We start from the raw sequence: 21,134 nt of genomic DNA, 5'->3' as shown, positions 1-21,134 counted from the left end.
AACAATTTAAAAAACGGATATATCCGTAGATTTATGAATGTTACGAAGTTTTCCAAATGCATGTCAAAATACTGGTTTTTCAATCAGCGTATCGCAATAAGTATCGTTTTCATGCATGAACCAGTAAATACCAGTAAACTGGTTATATTGCGCAGCCCTACAGGTCACTGGTTCAGTTTTAAGAACAGAAGCCATGGCAACATAATTTTGTTCACCAAAACATTTATATAAAAATTAAATATATTTAAATCTGTTTGTTTTGTTGATAACAGGAATGTAGGTTTCGAGTTTGGATAATTCTGTATGTGAGGATGTTACAATCGAGTGAGACTCAGAACCCAATGCAGCAATCTTTGTGATTATGTATTAGCATGCTTAGTGCACCATATTGATTTGAAGTTGTGTTAGAGAAAGATTTACGGGACAGATCATTTATTATTTGAGAGAAGGGACCTGTGAGATTAAGTGATGTGTCATATGTCGTACAAAATGACAGTAAGATGACTCTCCCCGCATCCCATCAATCCTGTGATAAATGATATCTACAGTATAGTGTCTTAGTCAACCAGGTAAATACAATTCCTTAACGTTACACAGGGGAGCCAGAGATGTCGATTAACACCTGACTTTCACGTTGTGTGAGTTCGTTGATGTATGAACCTTTATTATATGAGGGACAAAGTGAAGCAGCTTCAGTGTCCTGTACGTTCAGTTGACGAGTTAAATGTCATATAAACTTTACCTAAGAAAATTATGAGCTGATGAATAAAAAAATGCAGTTTTGTATAATGACAACAATAAAATACACAACTCACTTCAAGCTGCTACAGTAAAATGTGAAACTGCTATTGGCATATCACTTTAGACATAGTTAACCAAATCCATACTTTCCACATTTATCAAGTCTATATGTTTTAACATAAACCCAAACAGGTGACAATGGTATAATCATTTAAACAAAACAACAATTCAATTCGTGTAGAAAGCTTCAACATTTGCAACATATTGTGACTGCATAGCTGGATTAGATGATTTATATTCTAATCCATAAACCTGACTGTGCTTGAAACATTGTTACACCAGCGATACACAACCAGCTGTTAGGCGACAAAATTAAACCAGAAAGAAAAATCACCTTTCAAATGCAACAATAATATCGCTCTAATCCTTTTATGCTAATATTGAATGAAAGATAGTCCAAACAGCAGAAAAGAAGTTAAAACAGTGGTATCAAAAATTAAATTATGAAAAAGGGAATTTAAATCGGGAAGCCCTTCAATTGCTTTTTAGTTCCAACTAAACTGAGAGGAGACAGGTGTTGCCTGTAATCACTACAGCTTGGCTTTGATGAAAGCTGCTAACACAGTATTAAATCATTTAGCAAATATTAATAGGGCACAGGTGGCCTGTATAGTTGATAACCTTGAATATCACTGGCTAATATCTTTGGCAAAATGGAATAATTTCCCATGGATCTCTCCGGGGATCTGAACATTATCAGCATTAAACTTATCGGGTTCTGATAAGGGTTTCATTGATGAAGTGATCAGAGAACTAGCTTGTCTCCAAACTTAAAAGCTTTAAACACTCACTGAGTCTTGTAACCTTTATACCTGTTTAAATATTAATATAAAAACTATACTTGAGAGGGTCTTTCTGAAACGAAATATGAAAAAGCAGAAAGTAAAAGAATACTCAGAATGAAGTTAGCAGGTGCTAATGGATGAGTGTGTTCAAGTGATATGTATGTTTGTTTAACCTGATTGTCAGTGAGGTTTATATAGTGTGTTACGTTGAAATCAGAATGCATGTCAGTGATTCCTCTTTTTTGTTTTTTTATTTTATTATTTTCATGTTGTTTTTCAATTGCTCCATGTAATACTTTTTGTAAACAAACATGTAGTCGCATAAATAAAACTAAGTATAAGATAAAAAACTAAAAATAAAAGAACCATTAGGCCAGTTAATCTCAGAGATGACAGGGGTGGAAATAACTTTAAAATTGCTAGTGTACTCCGGTACAGTGGCACATGTAAAATCACTTGCCCTGATAATTTTTCCACTATACCGGCCGTTTTCTTGTTGATTTTTTAAATAAACAACATAATTAATATTGGAAAGTCAACTGGACACTGGTACAGTGTGATATACAAATTTGCTTGCCCGACAGAAAAAAACCACTAGACTCGGGCGTCGGGCAATGGGTTATTTCCACCCCTGGATGAAACAGGGGATGAGTATATGCTGGTAGTGCTAAAAAGGGCAGAATATGAAAAGAGGTAATTGTTCTCCATCAAATAGACTAAACTGCTAACAGTGATACTATCATATACTCTAACCACTGACCTGGTGAGTTACTAGCCATCTTTCATCTTCTTTCTGATTTGTCCATGTGGTTGTAAAATTGTTTCTGATTGGTTGATATTGTTGTAAGCTTGTCTCTGATTGGTGGATGTTTGGTTTCAGCATCAGCAGCAGGTGGCAGCAGCAGTTGAGAGAGCCAAACAGGTGACAATGCAGGAACTTAACGCAATTATTGGGGTGGGTAACCTCGATTATTGTGTTCACATTTATTAGTTAGTTGCAAAGAGCTTTATGTTCTGCAATATTTGTTTTTCTTGTCAAACAAGACAGCTCATATTTATGTATAGTTATGTTTATTTGTTATGTTTATAGATATGAACAATTACTAAACAATTATTGCATCCTAATTCCTAGTTTATAGAACAGTAACAAATGCAATTTGTAGCTGTCTAGATCAATTGAGTGTTTTGACTCAGTCACTTGGATGATTAAACATCATCATCCATGACTTCATGGGATACACTCATGATATCAACCACTGTGTCTGCTCCAGGCTTGTTTATACACCAGCAGCCTTGGCATGACTGTGTGGCTAACTGCTAAACAACAAATAAGACATTTCTTTTTTAAATTGTTTTATTCAAATTGTGAGAGTGGTGGTGATGACTGTAATGGAGGTCATTGTTGCCATTTTTGTGGACACCTGGTGTTATTTTGGATCCATTTTGACAGACAATCAATGACTTCTATTGACTTCTCTGTGGCTAATAATGTCTGATTCATTGCAGAAGATATAGGTTGTTCACTGGTCACGAGCGGGACATGGGTTGATGTACATAAACAAACACAGAGGGTACATCAACCCATGGGCCCCGAGGGACCAATGAACACTGTATTTATCTTACCGAACACCTCAATGTTACTTTTGAACTGTTTGAAGCACGGGTATCGGATCATGATGAGGAGTAACAGAGTTAGGCAATTAGCCAATACCAACAATCGCTAGATTTTCAGATGACATAGAATCTAGCAGAAAACATAGCAAGAAAACAAATTTAGAGTTATCTCCCTTGCATTGTTTTGCATTTGCAAAACATCGGTAATGTCCGTGCATCCTATGTGACTCAATTATTCGAGATACAGAATTACTAACAAGAAGTACCAACGGAATTCCCACAGTTTGGCATTCCCAATGGGTACCATAGAAAATGTTACTTGCTTGTAAGCGGGATACATTGAAAATAGTAGAAGAGTGCTCAGCCAATCAGAAAACATTGTTTATGTGTGAGATAAGAAAATCTCCCCTGAAATACTGTCCACATTTCCATGGCATTTATATAATGTCATTTCAACATCCTAAAAGGTAGTTACTTGCAATGTGCTTGCACATCAATTGCTGTCATTTGTGTTAGTTTTACTGTGTTCAGAGCTCAGAGGTGATGAGTATTAAAAAATTATTTTTACCATTATGGTTTTATGAACTGACTGACTGAGTATGGTTTTATGCCACTTTTAGCAATATTCCAGCAATATCATGGCTGGAAGCACCAGAAATAGGCTTCACACATTGTACCCAATTGGGGGAATCGAACCCAGGTCTTCAGCGTGACAAGCGGACGCTTTAACCACTAGGCTACCCTATCGCCCCTCTTGTAAACGAGTAAAATGTAACACAGATAGGAATGTCAATCTGAAGTACCAACTATACATGGCTTCCACTTGAGATATTTCTTGGAGCAAGCAATAATTCCTATGAGATATTGCTACAAAGAAACAGCATCACAATACCTTGCAGACTATTGTGATATCGCTGATTACTGTGATGTCACAATGAAATAACAGTCATAATCAACTGAAGCTGATAAAAATTTATTTTGGTGGTTTTTTTATTTTCTAAACTAAGAATATAATACCCTTCTGAGAAAATTGTGTGTGTATAACTTAAGGCAAGCCTAAGCTGTTTGCTGGCAGTAACACTTAGGAACAGGCAGCAACTGAGATCTGTCTGTACACTTAATAAAGGTAAAGCAACCTAAAGTCATCCAGGAACCAGTCTATTCTGCTTGGTATCTGCTTTTGATGAATAATAATACAGTTTATTTGTAGAACGCTAAACTCCAGGCGCTCAAAGCGCTACAAATTTGTTTAGCAGGAATATGCTTTCCTTGAACAGAAATGTTTTGACATTGGACTTGAAAGAGTCTAAGTAGGTGACAGTGTGAGGTGAGGTGAGGTGAACTTTGGTTTAATGTCGCGCTGGAGAATATTACACGCATATCACGACGTGCATGCGTGTGTCATGACGTGCATGCGTGTGTCATTGGTATGACGTGGTCGGGGATCGAACCCGCGACCTTCCGCTCTCCGGGCGGACGCTGACAGTGTGATATCTCTGTATTTAACATGTGACTCTGTGTATATCACAGGTAATATTTAGCTATGAAAGTGCTTACATCAAAGCAATCGCAGCTTGTCATCATACAAAAAACCCCAAACATTTCATGTGTGAAAAACAATATGCTATGGTGGCAATGTTTTATATATAGCTTTAGATTCAAACAAACATGCCCCAAATACCCATTTGTGTAAGATATATTAAAATATCTGAAAAAATTTTTATTGCTAAATTGATTTGGCTAATATTCCAATTTCTATGCAGAAAAGCAATATTTTCCTATTTCAGTGTTAACTGTACTGTTGATATTTGCTGAACAAAGCCATCCTTCTGGGGCCTGTTTTCAAACCAGTTTTTGTGACAGACAGCTCTATGATAACAAAGGAACAAATCACTTGGACAAAATAGTCAGCGTTGAGATGAGGCTAGGGAAGCGTGATGCAAAACACACACACATACATACCATGTTTATGCTAGATCTACTTCCAACAATCCACGACACAGCTGGTGGAAACACGACACAATGAGTTGTGTTTGATGCATTTTTTCATATAATTCATATACAGTTTTGAAAACCAATGTGTTTAGACCAGAACAAACATTAATGTGTAAGGTTTCAGGACTTATAACATGAAGTGTAGCAACCACAATATGCTTTGTTGTGTGTGGGTGAAATTAGAAAAATAATTTTTTTGGGAAATAAATATTTTTCAGAGGTTACCATGACATTTGATGAAAGAATTATTGATGGTTGAAAAGTGATGTTATTTTGTGGGGTGAGTAAACACACATGTTACTGATGGATGTTGTGTTTGGTGTTTCAGCAACAGATGCAGGCTCAACACCTCCCCCATGCCCATGCCCCGCCCATCCCGATGCCACCCCACGCCACAGGGCTTCAGCCCCCCATACCCTCAGTGTCGGGTTCGGGTCTACTGGCACTGTCTCAGAACTCCAGTTTCGCTGCACATGCTCATAGTGTTCTCAACGCTCACAAGGAAGAAAAACGCAATGGTGAGTTGCTAAGTTCAAGAGGCCATTTTGGATTGTTTCTCGTCACCTTTTAGGAATACTGACTGGGATGGAGGATTATTTTTCTTTAATTAGAAAGGGCTGGGTGGGGAGGAAGGGTGGACAATTTTAACAGTTTTCTAAATTAATGAATGATTTCCCTGGGATCAGTCATTTAACTGACAAATTTACATCTTGCAAATTTCTTTACTTACAAAGACTACATTGTGCTTCCAATATATGAGCAATTGTTTATGAAGGGGAAATGTTATGGATGTCAGCTACTGTGATATAAGGAAGACAGTGGTTCAGGGTATATTTTACTCTCCAACGTCGTGTTGCTCATAATACAGACATTGACATCCATAAAATTTCCTCTTTATGAGCATCAGTTCCAAATGTTGTTCAAAGATTTTAAATGTTTATGATTGAGAGATCACTCATTGGCTGTTGTGTTCCTTTTCATATTGCTCCTGAATAGAAGAAGAAGAGAAACATGTAAGTATCAATTTCTGAGTAAACAACAACCACATCTGAAAACATTTCACAGATGCCAATTTGAATTTGATGATTTAAGATAGGTCTTACAATGTCAACATATTGTGGATCCTGTGATTATTGTTGTATATAGTTATAATGGAAAAATGAAGGATTGTAGTTGTGATAATGCATGTACCCTGTTGTCATGGTGACATTGAATATACCCTGTTGTCATGGTGATATTGAATATACCCTGTTGTCATGGTGATATTGAATATACCCTGTTGTCATGGTGACATTGAATATACCCTGTTGTCATGGTGATATTGAATATACCCTGTTGTCATGGTGATATTGAATATACCCTGTTGTCATGGTGACATTGAATATACCCTGTTGTCATTGTGATATAACATACCCTCTTGACAGAATATAAACTATATAGATCTGTCCTCGCTGACCATGTTTGTCACAAGAGGCTTACTTTACAGGATCGGGATCGACTTGGTCTGGTCAGACTTGCTAAGACCAAGTTGGTTAATGTATATGATACGAATCTTAGCTTAAGAGAGCTCAAAAATCTAGGCCCAGGTTGTTGCATGTGATCGAATCCCAGCTGCCTAGATAGACCCTGAAGTACTGGTTTGTGTGGTCCAGACTTTGTTATATACAGAAATACAGCTTGCATGTTGTCAGTACAGCATCAAACAACAGGTTATGTAGTTCTAATGGTGGAGAGCCTTTTATGATAAATGCGGTAGTGGGCATGTGAGAAATTTAATTCCAAATCAATAGTGACATACATGAATGACCTCACCTATAAACACACCGTTTCAAAGGGAAACTTAAGGAAGCTATTATCGAGTACGGGCGCAAGTAAATTATTAATTTAGAACAGGATGGAGGATGCCGTCTTAAATCAGAACTGGAGAAGATGAGCTCTACTAAACGGAATTCACCGGGAAGAGGATCTAATGCGCCTTGTATTTAGTGCTCTATAAGTGATTACTTTATATGCCGTCCTTTAAAAAAAATGTTTCCTGTAATAATTGAGTATCTTACGAGCAGGTTAGTGGTGGAATGAATTTCTATTGATTTGGTTGCACAATAACTTCAAAAACCATGTCGACAATTTCACGTATGACATTAAAGCTTGGATCAGAGAACACTGAAATAAACGTGTATGGAACTATGTTTATCCCCTGACTGTGAGTGTGATATTGTACAATGTACATTGTTTTTAATGCTTACATTTGCGAGCGACATTATGCACACTATTGATTGTGTATTTGTCACCCTGCTCAAATAACGTTAAACCATCTGCATGTACTAAAGTCAGAAATTAGTTTGCCCTCTGGGGAACATTATTTTGTTGCAATGCAAATACGAGAGGCATTTTAAATAAAACTTGCCCAATTTCTCCCTTGTGTCTTTGTTGAGCTTATGTGTAGTGCAGGCTGAGAGTGTGAAGAGTAAATATAAGCTGCTGCAGAGTGTTGGTTTTAGATATTAACTGTTTACACAGCCATAGCTTAGACAATATTTGATGTCTGTGGGTTGCGATTTGCCGACTGCGACATTGTTCGACAAAACCTGAATGCAGGGGGCGCTTAGTAAACACAGGGTTCGCCTCTGTACACATGGGGATGTTTGTTCACAAGGGGACAAAAGATTACTCTCGTTTCACTGCGAAATGAGTTTACTTCTATAGATTGGAGTAACATGTTTGCATTGAGTAAATATTCCATTTGGGTTTCAAATTCCCTGGATTTACCCATCGGATCTGTATAAACAGAAAGACAAGGGTATCCTTCTCAAAAAGCAAATGCCTTTATTTAGGGATAACCTTTTGTAGATTATTTACTTAATGTCTGCGGTAAGTTTCATATAAGAACTTGACAACCTGTCTCTGCAATCGGCAAATAAATGTCAGTAATATATTCTAAGCCTTCAGGTTTAAGTGACTCAATGTTACCATTCGTCATTCATTAATAATATAAACATGGAAATTGAAAGAGTTGTGTATGAATACATAACCACTCAAAAAGTAGTCCAGTTTGTTCAAATTACATCCATTAACACTCATAACTCTTATCAGTGCCGAACATCATGGCTATTAGCGTGCCTTCATTAATTGCACGTAATCTAACCCTGTGAGGAGCTTTGCTTTTCTGTGTGGCTTCTCGCAGGGAAGTGAGAATACCATAGCTTTGAAAGTCCATTCTTCATCTATCATTCGCTAATTGGCTGGCTTTTTGTCTCTTGTTCTTCCGCCCGCACCACACGTTTACCCGCAAAGATTAGAAATTCTCGGAGGTGTGCTTTGCCGATAAGCTTGTCCTTTCTTTCTCCGATTTCTTTGTCTGAGTAGAGATTGAAAATGAATCGGCAAGATTGATTCTCTTTAGATGGAGACTGAAGTCCAAGTAATGCCAACGCCAAGCTCAGGATCAATGAAATCCTAGTGTAAATAAAACCGCTATGATGCATTTATACAGGGGGGAGGAACACTGAGGAATTACAATATTTCAAGGCATCGTTGTTTGTACAATGAACGACCATATTTACTTTAAGGTCCTGCTGTTTGTGTAGACCCAGGGAGAGCTCTGGTGTAGTATGGCCAGCAGCTATTTTTCTTAACCCATCAATTAGACGGATCAGTAACTAGGGGAATATTTGTTTGCCTTTGATTGGGAGATTTGTGATTAAATAAGGAAAAATGTACAGATGATCTAAATCCTGAGGATATTGAATTATCTGTAGGATGATATGTGATAGGAAATTGTGACAAGTGCTGTTATCATATGTGACAAATGCTAGGGTCACAGCTTGGCATCATGTGCTTGTTGGCGAATGAAGGTCATGACTTGTGTGACCAACTTTCTGGTGATGTAACATTCATCATATCAATACATTATTCTTATAACTATTTTTTAAACAAGAATTTTTATTGTGTTTCACTTAGTACATAAACTTATAATATTCAGTAAATAAAACTAAAAATTTAAAAAAACAACAACTCATTTTTCATTTTCTTAATTGTTGAAATTATTCTAATGGTAGCGACAGAACCACGCATTGTATATTGTAAATATAATTTTAATCTTTATAAGTAAAGCGAATCATTATTCAGATATTCATGAATTATATTTAGACAACTACTTATTCATCTATTGTTTCAATCCCTCATTCCCCAAGTGACTGATTAATACATATCTATTCGTGTGACAGGGAACTCTGGATTTTAGTGCAAGTGACCAGCAAGCCACAACCATCCTCATCATAATAGCTTTCATTCATAATTATTCCATTATCTAATGATGTTTCCTGTGTTTGATGCAAAATGTCGCCATCACATTTCCATATTTTTTTAAGTACATCAAAGCAAGCTATTTCTAATTATGCTGCAGACAATTGTATGTGTTAAGTTTTTTGGCACAGTTGATAAATGTCCATACTTTTTATGATATGACCTCTTATTGTAATAGAGCACAAACAGAATTTTATGTGAAGTGATGTGTCTATTTCTCAAATCAGACATGACAACACTGGGCTGAAATAAGATGCTTAAGCGTGAAGAAGTTGTTTCGATGCTTGAACAGTATTTCAGTTCTAACAAGCCGTATTGTGTGATTAAAGAGATCTTGTAGGCCAGTTTTCTAGGTGCTGCAATTCTTTGCATATGCCATGACCCAGTGACGATGAGTTCGAATCTGTCTGTAATAATGAACCATGGTTTGTTAGTACCATATCTGGCTTGTGGGTTTCAGCAAGGTGACAAATGATACTCTGGGCTTTCCTCCCATATTAAACAGACATACAGCCCAATGTAATATACTGTGTAATGTATGTATGTAATATACTCCATCACTAAGTCATTTACTCACTCACCAACTAGTGACCAACAGCAGGAGTAGATCGATGCTCATGTTGTTGATCACAGTATTGTCTGGTCCAGAGTCAATTATATATACACACCGCCAACATGTAAATTAGCTGGAATATTGCTGAGTGTGGCGTTAAACAACAAATCAAATATAATTTCTAACATAGTATTTCTTCCAGTGTTTTTTTTTTTCTGGTGTTGGACCAGACAACAAATATTTTAATTTAATGTGTATTTCTGAGCATTTCAGTTTTTTGCAATACTGTTACCACAAATGTTACAATTTCTAGAAGCCAAAAGAGTCATTGACCTATTCACATTATACAGTGCCCAGTCCTCTGCCCCTGAAGCAGCTTGAGTCTTTATTACAGTCTAGAGTGTCAGCTTCACAGTTAGAAGATATGACACCACCAAGCTTCCATACATATTAATGGCAGGTTTGTCTTTCCATAACTCCTACTCAGGCACTCATTTATCCCCTAGTAGCCATATTAACTGACTTTGTAGAGATCTGGAGACTAGCGAGTTAGCTATGTGTCAGTGAAATATCCTAGCACCGTCAATGACCCCGGAGAGCAAACACACCTGGAGTGTTGACACTCTACTTCAGCCACTCTGGAGTTCTGAAAATTTACAATGTCTTTCTTAATTTCTGTTACCATGCTATAACAAGGGGTCGATATATCCAATCAAACTCCTTCAGATTTAATATGGTCCAATGAAAACTCCCCTTGCAATGATGTACTGTTTGACATTTCTGCGTTGTGCTATTACATGTCTCTGGAAAGTTCAAGTGGTTTTGTCCCCAGCTGAGGGGATTCTATCAGGTTGTTTGGTGATTGTGTAGTTCTAGGAGCTAGCTGTTGTTTTTAGATAGAGAAGAAAGGGATTGTACTATCAGGATTATGGTTTATCATTGGCCACTGAAGAGGAAAGGTGTCAATACAGGGTCATCGATTTCCATTAGGTTACTCCATAACAGGACATTTCAAATAGTCTTGATTTGACATACATGGTTCAGAAACTTGCTTCATATATGCTTAAACACAGTTGTAGATTTTTAGCGTAAGTGTTTCGCTTTGGTCTTTAAACCAATCCCTGGTGTAAGGTCAGATAAATTATTTTTTAGTTATATTCTTTTTTTCAGTAAATATGTTTTGGATATTTTTATGACGCCAAGTTACTGCAAAATCTCTTGAAAACAAATTCAAGCAAAAGTACAATGTTCAGAATAAGCAAGTCATAATAATCATCATCATCATCATCATCATCATCCAATATCCATTTACATGTAGTTCAACATCAACAATGCAATCAATGTTGCATGATTTAATGATACTCCATGCCTTGTCCAGATATGGGAAATACTGTTTTATATATGAATAATGTTGTCGTTGGGCCCTTTTTTGTCAATAAACCATCAAAATTAAATAGCCATAATGAACTTTCCATTAGTAATGCAAGAATAGGTGAGGCCTCACCTGGGTGTACAGAGTCTGGCAGATGATTTCACACAGTTTCAATCCAACCTATGATGTTTCATTTCGAGAACTCGATATTGATTATATTGGTTATTGTTGACCTCTGATTTGAATAGTATAGCAGTTATCACTGTGTATTGCCTTGTTTGTAAGAGGATAGTCCAAAGTGGCACAGTTCTAGGAACTTTAACACATGGTGACACACTGGGTTCCAATGGCAATCCTCACCCTACATTCTGCATAATGGCATCTTTGATGACTGGCATGCAACTGTCACTTTTTATTTTGGGAACAGAATCTGTTTGCTCTAGACATTAATTTGTTTTCAAACCCTTTGTGTTTTGTAATGGTGGTTTTCAGATGTACATTTTGAAATTGGTTATCATCTTACAGGATGATTTCCACAGTGTAGGGGTGAGTCTGAGCGCGTTTAGTTTTACTCAGCCATATTCAAGCTATGTGTATTCCAGCTATCTAGGTGATGGGTAGGATATGGGTCTTTTGATCTGTGTGACTCATGGCATATACGATACAGTCAACATTGTGTCAAACTTTATGGTTGTCTTGAATTGAAAGCTTGATCCTTATTCCTTATTGACACATACCGTATTTAGTCACCATTTTGTGACTGTGTCGAACCTCGGATAACTCAAAGAATTTATGTAGGTCCTTCAACTTTGACACCATGGTCTTTTACTGTATCCATATATATATATGTGTGTGTGTGTGTGTGTGTGTGTCTGTGTCTGTGTCTGTGTCTGTTTAACCACTAGTGCATGAGCGTAGCAGATATTCCTACTAAGATGTCAGAATTTTCATTTATTTGTACTAAGGGAGGGAACTAAGAATTGTTTTTAACAAATCGATCATATAGTTGTCTTTTAACAATCTCTCTGAAGCCCACTTTTTTAGCACCTTAGATATTGAATGTATTAACTGTGATAATCAGCGGTGTCAGTGGATTTCTGGTCGATAACATGGATAATATCACATGTTTATTAATGAGGCAGTGTATTGTAATGAATGTCATAAATCTCGTATTCAATAAACACACAGATTTAATAACTGTGGGATAATGTATCATTGTTGGCACCTGTTGCAGGCTATATTGAATATATTACGTAATATACATATACATCATCATCATATTATACTGATATGACTAGGATGATAATCACAATGTAGTACACTAAAATAGGTACTGTGCAACTAGATATGGAAATGAGTGAGTTCTATTTTGCATTTGATTTAGCAATATTCCTGTCATAGCCCAGTGGTTCAAGTGTTGGCTTGTCATGCCACAGACTTTGGTTTGATTTCACAGATGGGTGTACCATTCTCCATCATGACATTGCTAAAGTGTTCCCCACTCACCCCACTCACTCACTGTACCACAGTTTCCCTGTTGGTATGGATTTGTCCTCGCTATAGTTGACAGTGGCGGATCGTGTGTGTGTGTGTGTGTGTGTGTAGCGTCAATGCGGCGCAGTGTGTGCGGTGTGTGTGTGTGTGTGTGTGTGTGTGTGTGTGTGTGTGTGTGTGTGTGTGTGTGTGTCGACCCTCCCTTTGAAAATGACTTAAGACCACATTGAAAAAAAAAATAAATTGCGTTGGCGGAGCCAAGGGGGGTTCAGGGGTTTTAACTCCCTGACGACACACACACTATGTGCTATGTGCTATGTGGGGAATCAAACCCGGGTCTTCGGTGTGACGAGTGAACGTCTTAACCACTAGGCTACCCCACCGCCCCTGGTTGAGCAGTTACAGCATATATATATCAACTGAGGTTGTCCTTGACCTCATCCTTGACCTTGGCCTTGTCTCTTGCATCCACCTGTTTCCAGTAGGAACATAAAACCCTTCACATCCCTTTCCATGGTAAACTACTTACCACAAATAAACATTGAGACCAGTATGTTCCTTTGATGATACCATTGTCTGTGATTTTATTAGGAATATATTTCATTTTACATGAGAAAGCCTTAAATGGATGAATCGTTCTCAAGAAATGCTATGCAATTGTGAAACTTACTGAAAGTATGGAAGCTGTAGATAATTTGATATCACTTTTTCGAAGTGTTATGATGACATCTTCATTTATCATCCAAAACTGTGTTCCACAGTAGATATCGCTTGTGTGAGATCAGACGATATCTCCTAGGAGATATCGTTTTGACAGTAGATTTTGTACAATGCCCTGACAATGCTATGATGTCATGAACTTGTTGACGTCACAATGTTATGACATCGCTGCACTGCAAATCTAATGGCAGTATTGTGTTCTGAGATGTACATTTTTCATTGAAAACTAATGAAGAGTGATTTTTGATGATAAATAGAATCTCACCCTCGTGTCTTCTGATATCAAATATATCAACACTCGTTGATAAAAGTAAAAATATCCTCGGCAAGCCTCGGATATTTGTTACTTTATTTAAATGGAAGCTGTAGTTAATTTGATATCTCTTTTTCGAAGTGTTATGATGACATCTTCATTTATCATCCAAAACTGTGTTCCACAGTAGATATCGCTTGTGTGAGATCAGACGATATCTCCTAAGAGATACCGTTTTGACAGTAGATTTTGTACAATGCCCTGACAATGCTATGATGTCATGAACTTGTTGACGTCACAATGTTATGACATCGCTGCACTGCAAATCTAATGGCAGTATTGTGTTCTGAGATGTACATTTTTCATTGAAAACTAATGAAGAGTGATTGTTGATGATAAATAGAATCTCACCCTCGTGTCTTCTGATATCAAATATATCAACACTCGTTTATAAAAGTAAAAATATCCTCAGCAAGCCTCGGATATTTGTTACTTTATTTAACTCGTGGTGATATATTTGATATCAAAAGACACTCGGGTGAGATTCTCTTTATAGCACAAGAAGACATCTGCAGTGTGTGAAAGTATTTAAAACTGATGTCTGTGTGGGTAGGTAAATTAGATTTGCTGTATAGAATCTGGAAAAAAGGTATATCCATTAGAAGATAAGACAACATCCTGTGGCTGAGTTGTAAAAAACCTTGAAATCAACATCGTCTAACTTCTTTTCTCTAGCAATCCTTGCACGCAAAAAGGGAAATTGAGTCTTTGAAATAGTGGGGAAAACATATTCAGTTTCTTTGCTTAATACAACATTTTGAAAAAACAGGAGTAGAATAATTTCTGTCAAAAGATTTGTTAAAAGGCACTGTGTAGTGTTCTCTCTGACGGCACACATGGCGACGTTGAGGTGACGCTGCTTGTTCTTCGGTCTTCTTAGACCTGGAATGGGGATATAACCGTTACTTTTTTCAGTCGAACATTGTCTCCAAAACAACCAAGAATAGATCTAATTGAAATGTTACATGGCACAGGAAATTAAAAATCTTTTTTTTTTTTACAGCGTTCATCCTCGTCTCCACATGATCGCAGCCGGTACCACAACCGTAGTCGTTCGCCTGAAGTTAACAATAGGGCTGCAAAAAGGAAAAGATCAGATAACAAAAATGGGGTATGATTGTCAATGTATGCTTCAAGGCCTGAGGACAAATTGAATTGTTTGAACAAGTAATATTTTAGAAGAAGAAATAGCAGGCTGCATTGTGTCAATTTCACATTAGACTAGCTCTGTAATTAATTCTAATGAAAAAAGCCCAAGGATGGAGATGCTTTACTTACAGTGATGAAGCACAACTGTTCCCTGTTCAGCTTCCTGAGCATGTTAATGTTAACTGTCACGAGCAATTTTGATGTATATGGATCTAATAGTGAGTTTTATTGAAATTGATACTGAATAACTTTGTGGATGTATTTTTTACTGGGTGAAAAAATGCCATTTTCTTGTTTTATATCTGCAGGAAAACGATGGGGAGGGAAGCGATGCAGAATTGGTCGTTGATGTCGGTGATGTAAGAACACATTTTACCAGATCAATATATGGATAAATCTCTTTAAATGTGATGTTGTGTTTAAGGAAAGATCATTAAATGCGTCTAAAAAATATTTGTTTTCCAAAATTACAGATTTCATGTTTTCTGCTTTTGATTTATGATTTCAATCATCTCAGTTTTCAATATTTCCATATTTTTTATGAACAATTTCTGTGAATAGGATTTAATAGCCCAAAAGTTGTACACTGTCTATAAATGGCAAGACAGTAGGTTGTTATAATAAACAAAAATTAGTATTATATTTTGATGTGTATTATATTTGATAGGACAACACATCTCCGATGAATGGCGACTTGTCTCCTGGAGAGAAGGCCAACAAAGACCTCCTCAACAACAACAACAACAATAATAAGAAGGTTGATGATAGAAGCAGTCCTCGTAGCGACACATCTTCCCACGGAAGTGGAACATCTACCAAACAAAAAGAGGTGACCACAACTTGTTGAGTGTGTGAGTGAATGAGTGAGTGAGGTTTTACGCCACTTTTAGCAATATATCAGTGTCACAGTTGGGGACATAAGAAATAGCCTCCACACATTGTACCCACATGGGGAATCAAACCCGGGTCTTTGACATGACCAGCAAATGCTTTAACCACTAGGCTACTCCACAGCCCCATGAAAAAGAAGTAACATGGTGGACACATGTAAGAAAGTCATGAAAACTGTTTTATAATTGTGGTCATGCTTAAAATTTCATTGGGTGGTAATGAAAGAGTGCCATAGCCTTCTGTGTGATTTTTGGTGGAGCTGATGAGGAGTGACATGGTGGAAAACGATTGTCGTGTTCTCAGAATTATGATTGTTTTGATGTGGATGTCTTATCTCATACATTACAGATTTTATAAAAGATATTCAGGATATTGTGAGAGTAATAATAATGTCTGAGATTTCCAGTGTCATAGGGTATGTTATTAAGTACAATAGATGTAGATACAGTCTCCTGAGATGTCTTGAAATAGAGTACAAGAATGAATAGTAAAAAATGTACCTATGGTATCGCAAGGCATATATCTAGAGGTGCACGGTAGCCAATATTTGGCTGAAGATTGCAACAAATGTACGTAAACATCCCTTTGTGGTACATACATAATATTTTCCTAGTACATACTAGAACTTGTATTTCGATAATAACAGGACCAGTAATGATACTATTTTGATGTCATTGTTAATGTTTTTCTTCCATGTTTGCACTTAGTTTGAAAGCCTAGATAATTCCTGATAACACAGGGGATAAGCTGGGATATAATATTTGATAGAACATTTTGTTTATATATTGTGTTTTTGAATATGAACTTGTTTTCCAGAATGACAAGGCTGCTACGCCCGTCTCCAAATCTGCCACACCCACAAGTTCAGGAAGTGCTACCCCCGGACCATCAGGCCCTTCTGTTGCCGGGAAACCAGGTGCCAAAGTCCATCCTCTTGGTATGGGGAGTTTTGAGGATAGCTAGCACCTCAGAACTAGATAGGGTAGATGTAAAGCCTAGTGACTAGTAATCTAGGGCTAGTTATGTCTCGGAACTAGACACAGTAGTTGGGTGTGTGATGTGTGGCTGTACTACACTGAAGTATCAGGCGGTATGTGAAGATTGATTGTATACAGTACACTGACACTTATTTGCCAATAATTACTGTAGTTCCATAGCACCAAAGTGTAACAGTTTACAAAGTCTGACTTAACAATGTGACACTTACCTCTATAGTGAAACCCACAACAGGAATCTTAGTTGTGAGTTATTGTTCAGGAGACATGTTTCTCAACATTTCTAAGAACAATAATGTAGACACTGACAGAATTAAACAGAGGATTTATTGTCTTGTACTGAAAATATACCAAGTTGTATAAACAGTTGATTTAAGAAGAATTACTCCATATGTAATGTACTTTATTTTTTCATTTCAAGTTTGAAACTGACATGTATATATTTCTCTTGCAGAGAGGTATCCGTTTTACCACATGGGGAGCTGAGTCCAAACAATTTCAACGGTGTTCTCCATAACAGTATATCTCCAGGGCCCTTCTCCAGGCCATTGGTTAGTGCATGTCTGGACACGTTCTCTCAAGCCTACTCCCAGAGATTTCCATAGCACACTTACCTTACACTGACTACATGAAATCTGCATGAGCTCATTCATCAGTGCAACACTGTCTGTCTGTCAGCTGCACATACATATGTCTATTTGGAGCAGAGTCAGTGAGCATGGCTTTACGCTGCTTTTAGCAATATTCCAGCAATATCACGGCAGGGGACACCAGAAATGGGCTTCACACATTGTACCCATGTGGGGACTCGAACCCAGGTCTTCAGTGTGAAGAGCAGATGCTTTAACTTCTAGGCTATCCCACCACCCTTTTTGGAGCAGAAACACATTGTGATATTGTCATAGACACATTAAGCATGAATCATGAATCATCATCATCATCATCATCATCATCAGATCTTTAAGTGACATTTAGAAGTTGGTGTGATGAACTATACCCCTTGTTCATCATTATCATTATCATCATCATTGATCACTGGATTGTCTAGTCCAGACTCGACTATTTACAGACCGCCGGCATACAGCTGGAACATTGCTGAGTGCGGCGTAAAACTAAACTCACTCACTCACTCGTCATCTTCTCTTTTGATAGATGCAGTGTGTGATTTCTGGTGTTCTCTTCCTTGATATTGCTGGAATATTGCTAAAAACAGCGTAAACTATAATCACTCACTCATCAGTATTGATTGGTTTTGTATTTAGATGTCATTAGATATCTTTGTTTCAAATAATTACAATACTGAAGGTTTGAGTTTTATATAACCAGGATTCACACAGTGTATAATCTTACTGTTGTAACTTGAGACATTTGGTTCAGTATTCTCTATCTCCTGATGTCAGTTTGATGGATGGAATGTGTTATACTGAAGAATTCATTGTTGCTGCAGGTAGGAATTGAAAGCTCTCCAGCCCATATGCGAGGAGCACTTGGCAGCATTCCAGGGGGAAAACCGTAAGTTTCCTAAAACAACAAATATTGACAGAACTGTATATGTAATTTAACAGTGTTAGAACCTACACATGACTCAAAATTATAAAAGTGTTTCTGAGACCCTTGATGTAACAATAATGTACCACAAAAACCTCACTGTAACCATGATGTACCACAAGACCCTCACTGTAACCATATTCTACCACAAGACCATCACTGTAACCATATTCTACCACAAGACCATCACTGTAACCATAATGTACCACAAGACCCTCACTGTAACCATATTGTACTGTACAGACCCTCACTGTAACCATATTCTACCACAAGACCATCACTGTAACCATAATGTACCACAAGACCCTCACTGTAACCATATTGTACCACAAGACCATCACTGTAACCATATTCTACCACAAGACCATCACTGTAACCATAATGTACCACAAGACCATCACTGTAACCATATTGTACTGTACAGACCCTCACTGTAACCATATTCTACCACAAGACCATCACTGTAACCATAATGTACCACAAGACCCTCACTGTAACCATATTGTACTGTACAGACCCTCACTAACCATTTTCTACCACAAGACCCTCACTGTAACCATATTCTACCACAAGACCCTCACTGTAACCATATTGTACTGTACAGACCCTCACTGTAACCATATTGTACCACAAGACCCTCACTGTAACCATAATGTACCACAAGACCATCACTGTAACCATATTGTACCCAAAAAGACCACTGTTACCATATTGTACTGTAAAGACCCTCACTGTAACCATATTGTACAAAAGCCCTCACTGTAACCATAATGTACCACAAGACCCTCACTGTAACCGTATTATACTGTACAGACCCTCACTGTAACCATATTCTACCACAAGACCATCACTGTAACCATAATGTACCACAAGACCATCACTGTAACCATAACGTACCATAAGATCCTCATTGTAACCATATTCTACCACAAGACAACTGAAAGACCTCACTGTAATCATGACGTACCAAAGAGACCCTCACTGTAACCATGATGTACTACAAGACCCTTGCTGTAACCATAATGTACTATAACACCCTAAATGTGAACACGGTGTACCACAAGACCCTCATAGAAACATAAATATACTGCAAGACCATTACCGTCAATGAACCCATATGCTTTGACTGTTATTTTTCATTTAACACTACAAACAGCTTTTGAAACAAACAACATAGAAGTTGATTCTTATAAATCATTTTGGATGCAGCCAATTTAATTATATCTGTCTGCTTTCAGAGCATATTCCTTTCATGTGAGTGGAGACGGTCAGATGCAGCCGGTGCCCTTTCCTCCAGACGCTCTGATTGGTCCAGGCATTCCACGTCATGCTCGGCAAATCAACACATTGAATCATGGGGAGGTTGTGTGTGCCGTTACCGTTAGCAACCCGACCAGACACGTGTATACAGGAGGCAAGGTAAGGAATGGTAGATGATTGTTGAAATGTGTTGTATTTAGTGTTAGGTGGATAGTTATATTTTATGTGTATATCCCTCAGTCTATACCGTTCTGTATAGGACGTAATTGTAATCAGAGTCTTGTTTGGAACCTCTAGACCATGTAATCAGAGTTCTGTTTGTAACCTGTAGACCTTGAAACCACAGTCTTGTTTGGAACCTCTAGACCATGTAATCAGAATCTTGTTTGGGACCTCTAGACCTTGTAATCAGAATCTTGTTTGGGACCTCTAGACCTTGTAATCAGAGCTCTCAATGTAACTTCTAGACCGTGTAACCAAAGTCTTGTTTTGAACCTCTAGACCGTGTAACCAAAGTCTTGTTTGGGACCTCTAGACCTTGGAATCAGAGTTCTCAATGTAACCTCTAGACCATGTAACTAAAGTCTTGTTTGGAACCTCTAGACCATGTAATCAGAATCTTGTTTGGAACCTCTAGACCATGTAGTAGGTGTCCTCTTTCCAGTTGTCAATTATGTCAAACACAACAACAAAAACCATTACCATTACCTATGAGCATTATTACACTTACACTTGTTGTCAACCCATTTGAAACAACATGCAATAATCATCATTCTTTTTTCATGGGCTAGATCAAGTCAAGGTCACACTGAAATTGAAATTATATTTACACTTTGAGTAACCAATTACGAGTCCTAGCTGACATTTTTCAAAATTAACTTTTAAGCTTTTTACTTCATATATTTCATGGAAAAATACTTCTTGAAAAATAAGTTGAAACTATCATGAATAAAGTGTCCAGAAACAAATTCTTTTTACAAATATCTGCAGACTAGCAGACTTGTCCATAAAACCAAAGAAATGTAAAACATCTGGCCTTGGGTCAATAACTGTGCGAGTGAGGCAGTCTTGTGGATATAATGCAAGCAGTTACTGTTAGATGATGTAGGTAATGATAGTCAAGACACCAATGTTTATGGATGTGTCAGGATTGTCTGGCTGTTCTTTCAGGGCTGTGTGAAGGTCTGGGACATCAGTCAACCAGGCAACAAGTCTCCTGTCTCCCAGCTGGACTGTTTGGTGAGTTACACAAAATACTCCTTGATAAATAACGATCCATGTCAAAGATCAAGCCATATCAAATGTTTGGCAAGTTCTACAAAATACTCTTTGATAAATA

The 21,134-nt window shown here is 37.5% G+C and overlaps 1 protein-coding gene across 1 annotated transcript in view; it reads left to right on the top strand.

Annotated features, from left to right (window-relative positions):
• LOC124290983 (transducin-like enhancer protein 1) overlaps window positions 1-21,134 on the top strand; it is an 80,695-nt gene that overhangs the window by 49,085 nt on the left and 10,476 nt on the right. The window contains exons 6-16 of the mRNA XM_046727843.1: window positions 2,467-2,541; window positions 5,524-5,713; window positions 6,192-6,208; window positions 14,956-15,063; window positions 15,410-15,460; window positions 15,769-15,930; window positions 16,809-16,929; window positions 17,444-17,538; window positions 18,435-18,499; window positions 19,774-19,954; window positions 20,966-21,034. Of these exons, the coding sequence (XP_046583799.1) occupies window positions 2,467-2,541; window positions 5,524-5,713; window positions 6,192-6,208; window positions 14,956-15,063; window positions 15,410-15,460; window positions 15,769-15,930; window positions 16,809-16,929; window positions 17,444-17,538; window positions 18,435-18,499; window positions 19,774-19,954; window positions 20,966-21,034 (1,134 nt within the window). The remainder of the gene's footprint in view (window positions 1-2,466; window positions 2,542-5,523; window positions 5,714-6,191; window positions 6,209-14,955; window positions 15,064-15,409; window positions 15,461-15,768; window positions 15,931-16,808; window positions 16,930-17,443; window positions 17,539-18,434; window positions 18,500-19,773; window positions 19,955-20,965; window positions 21,035-21,134) is intronic.

The sequence above is a fragment of the Haliotis rubra genome, unplaced genomic scaffold, assembly GCF_003918875.1.
Source record: "Haliotis rubra isolate DU_JTF1 unplaced genomic scaffold, ASM391887v1 Scf48, whole genome shotgun sequence".
Classification (NCBI taxonomy): domain Eukaryota; kingdom Metazoa; phylum Mollusca; class Gastropoda; order Lepetellida; family Haliotidae; genus Haliotis; species Haliotis rubra.
The sequence above is the reverse complement of the archived record's forward strand: the minus strand, read 5'-3'. Positions and strand labels throughout refer to the sequence as shown.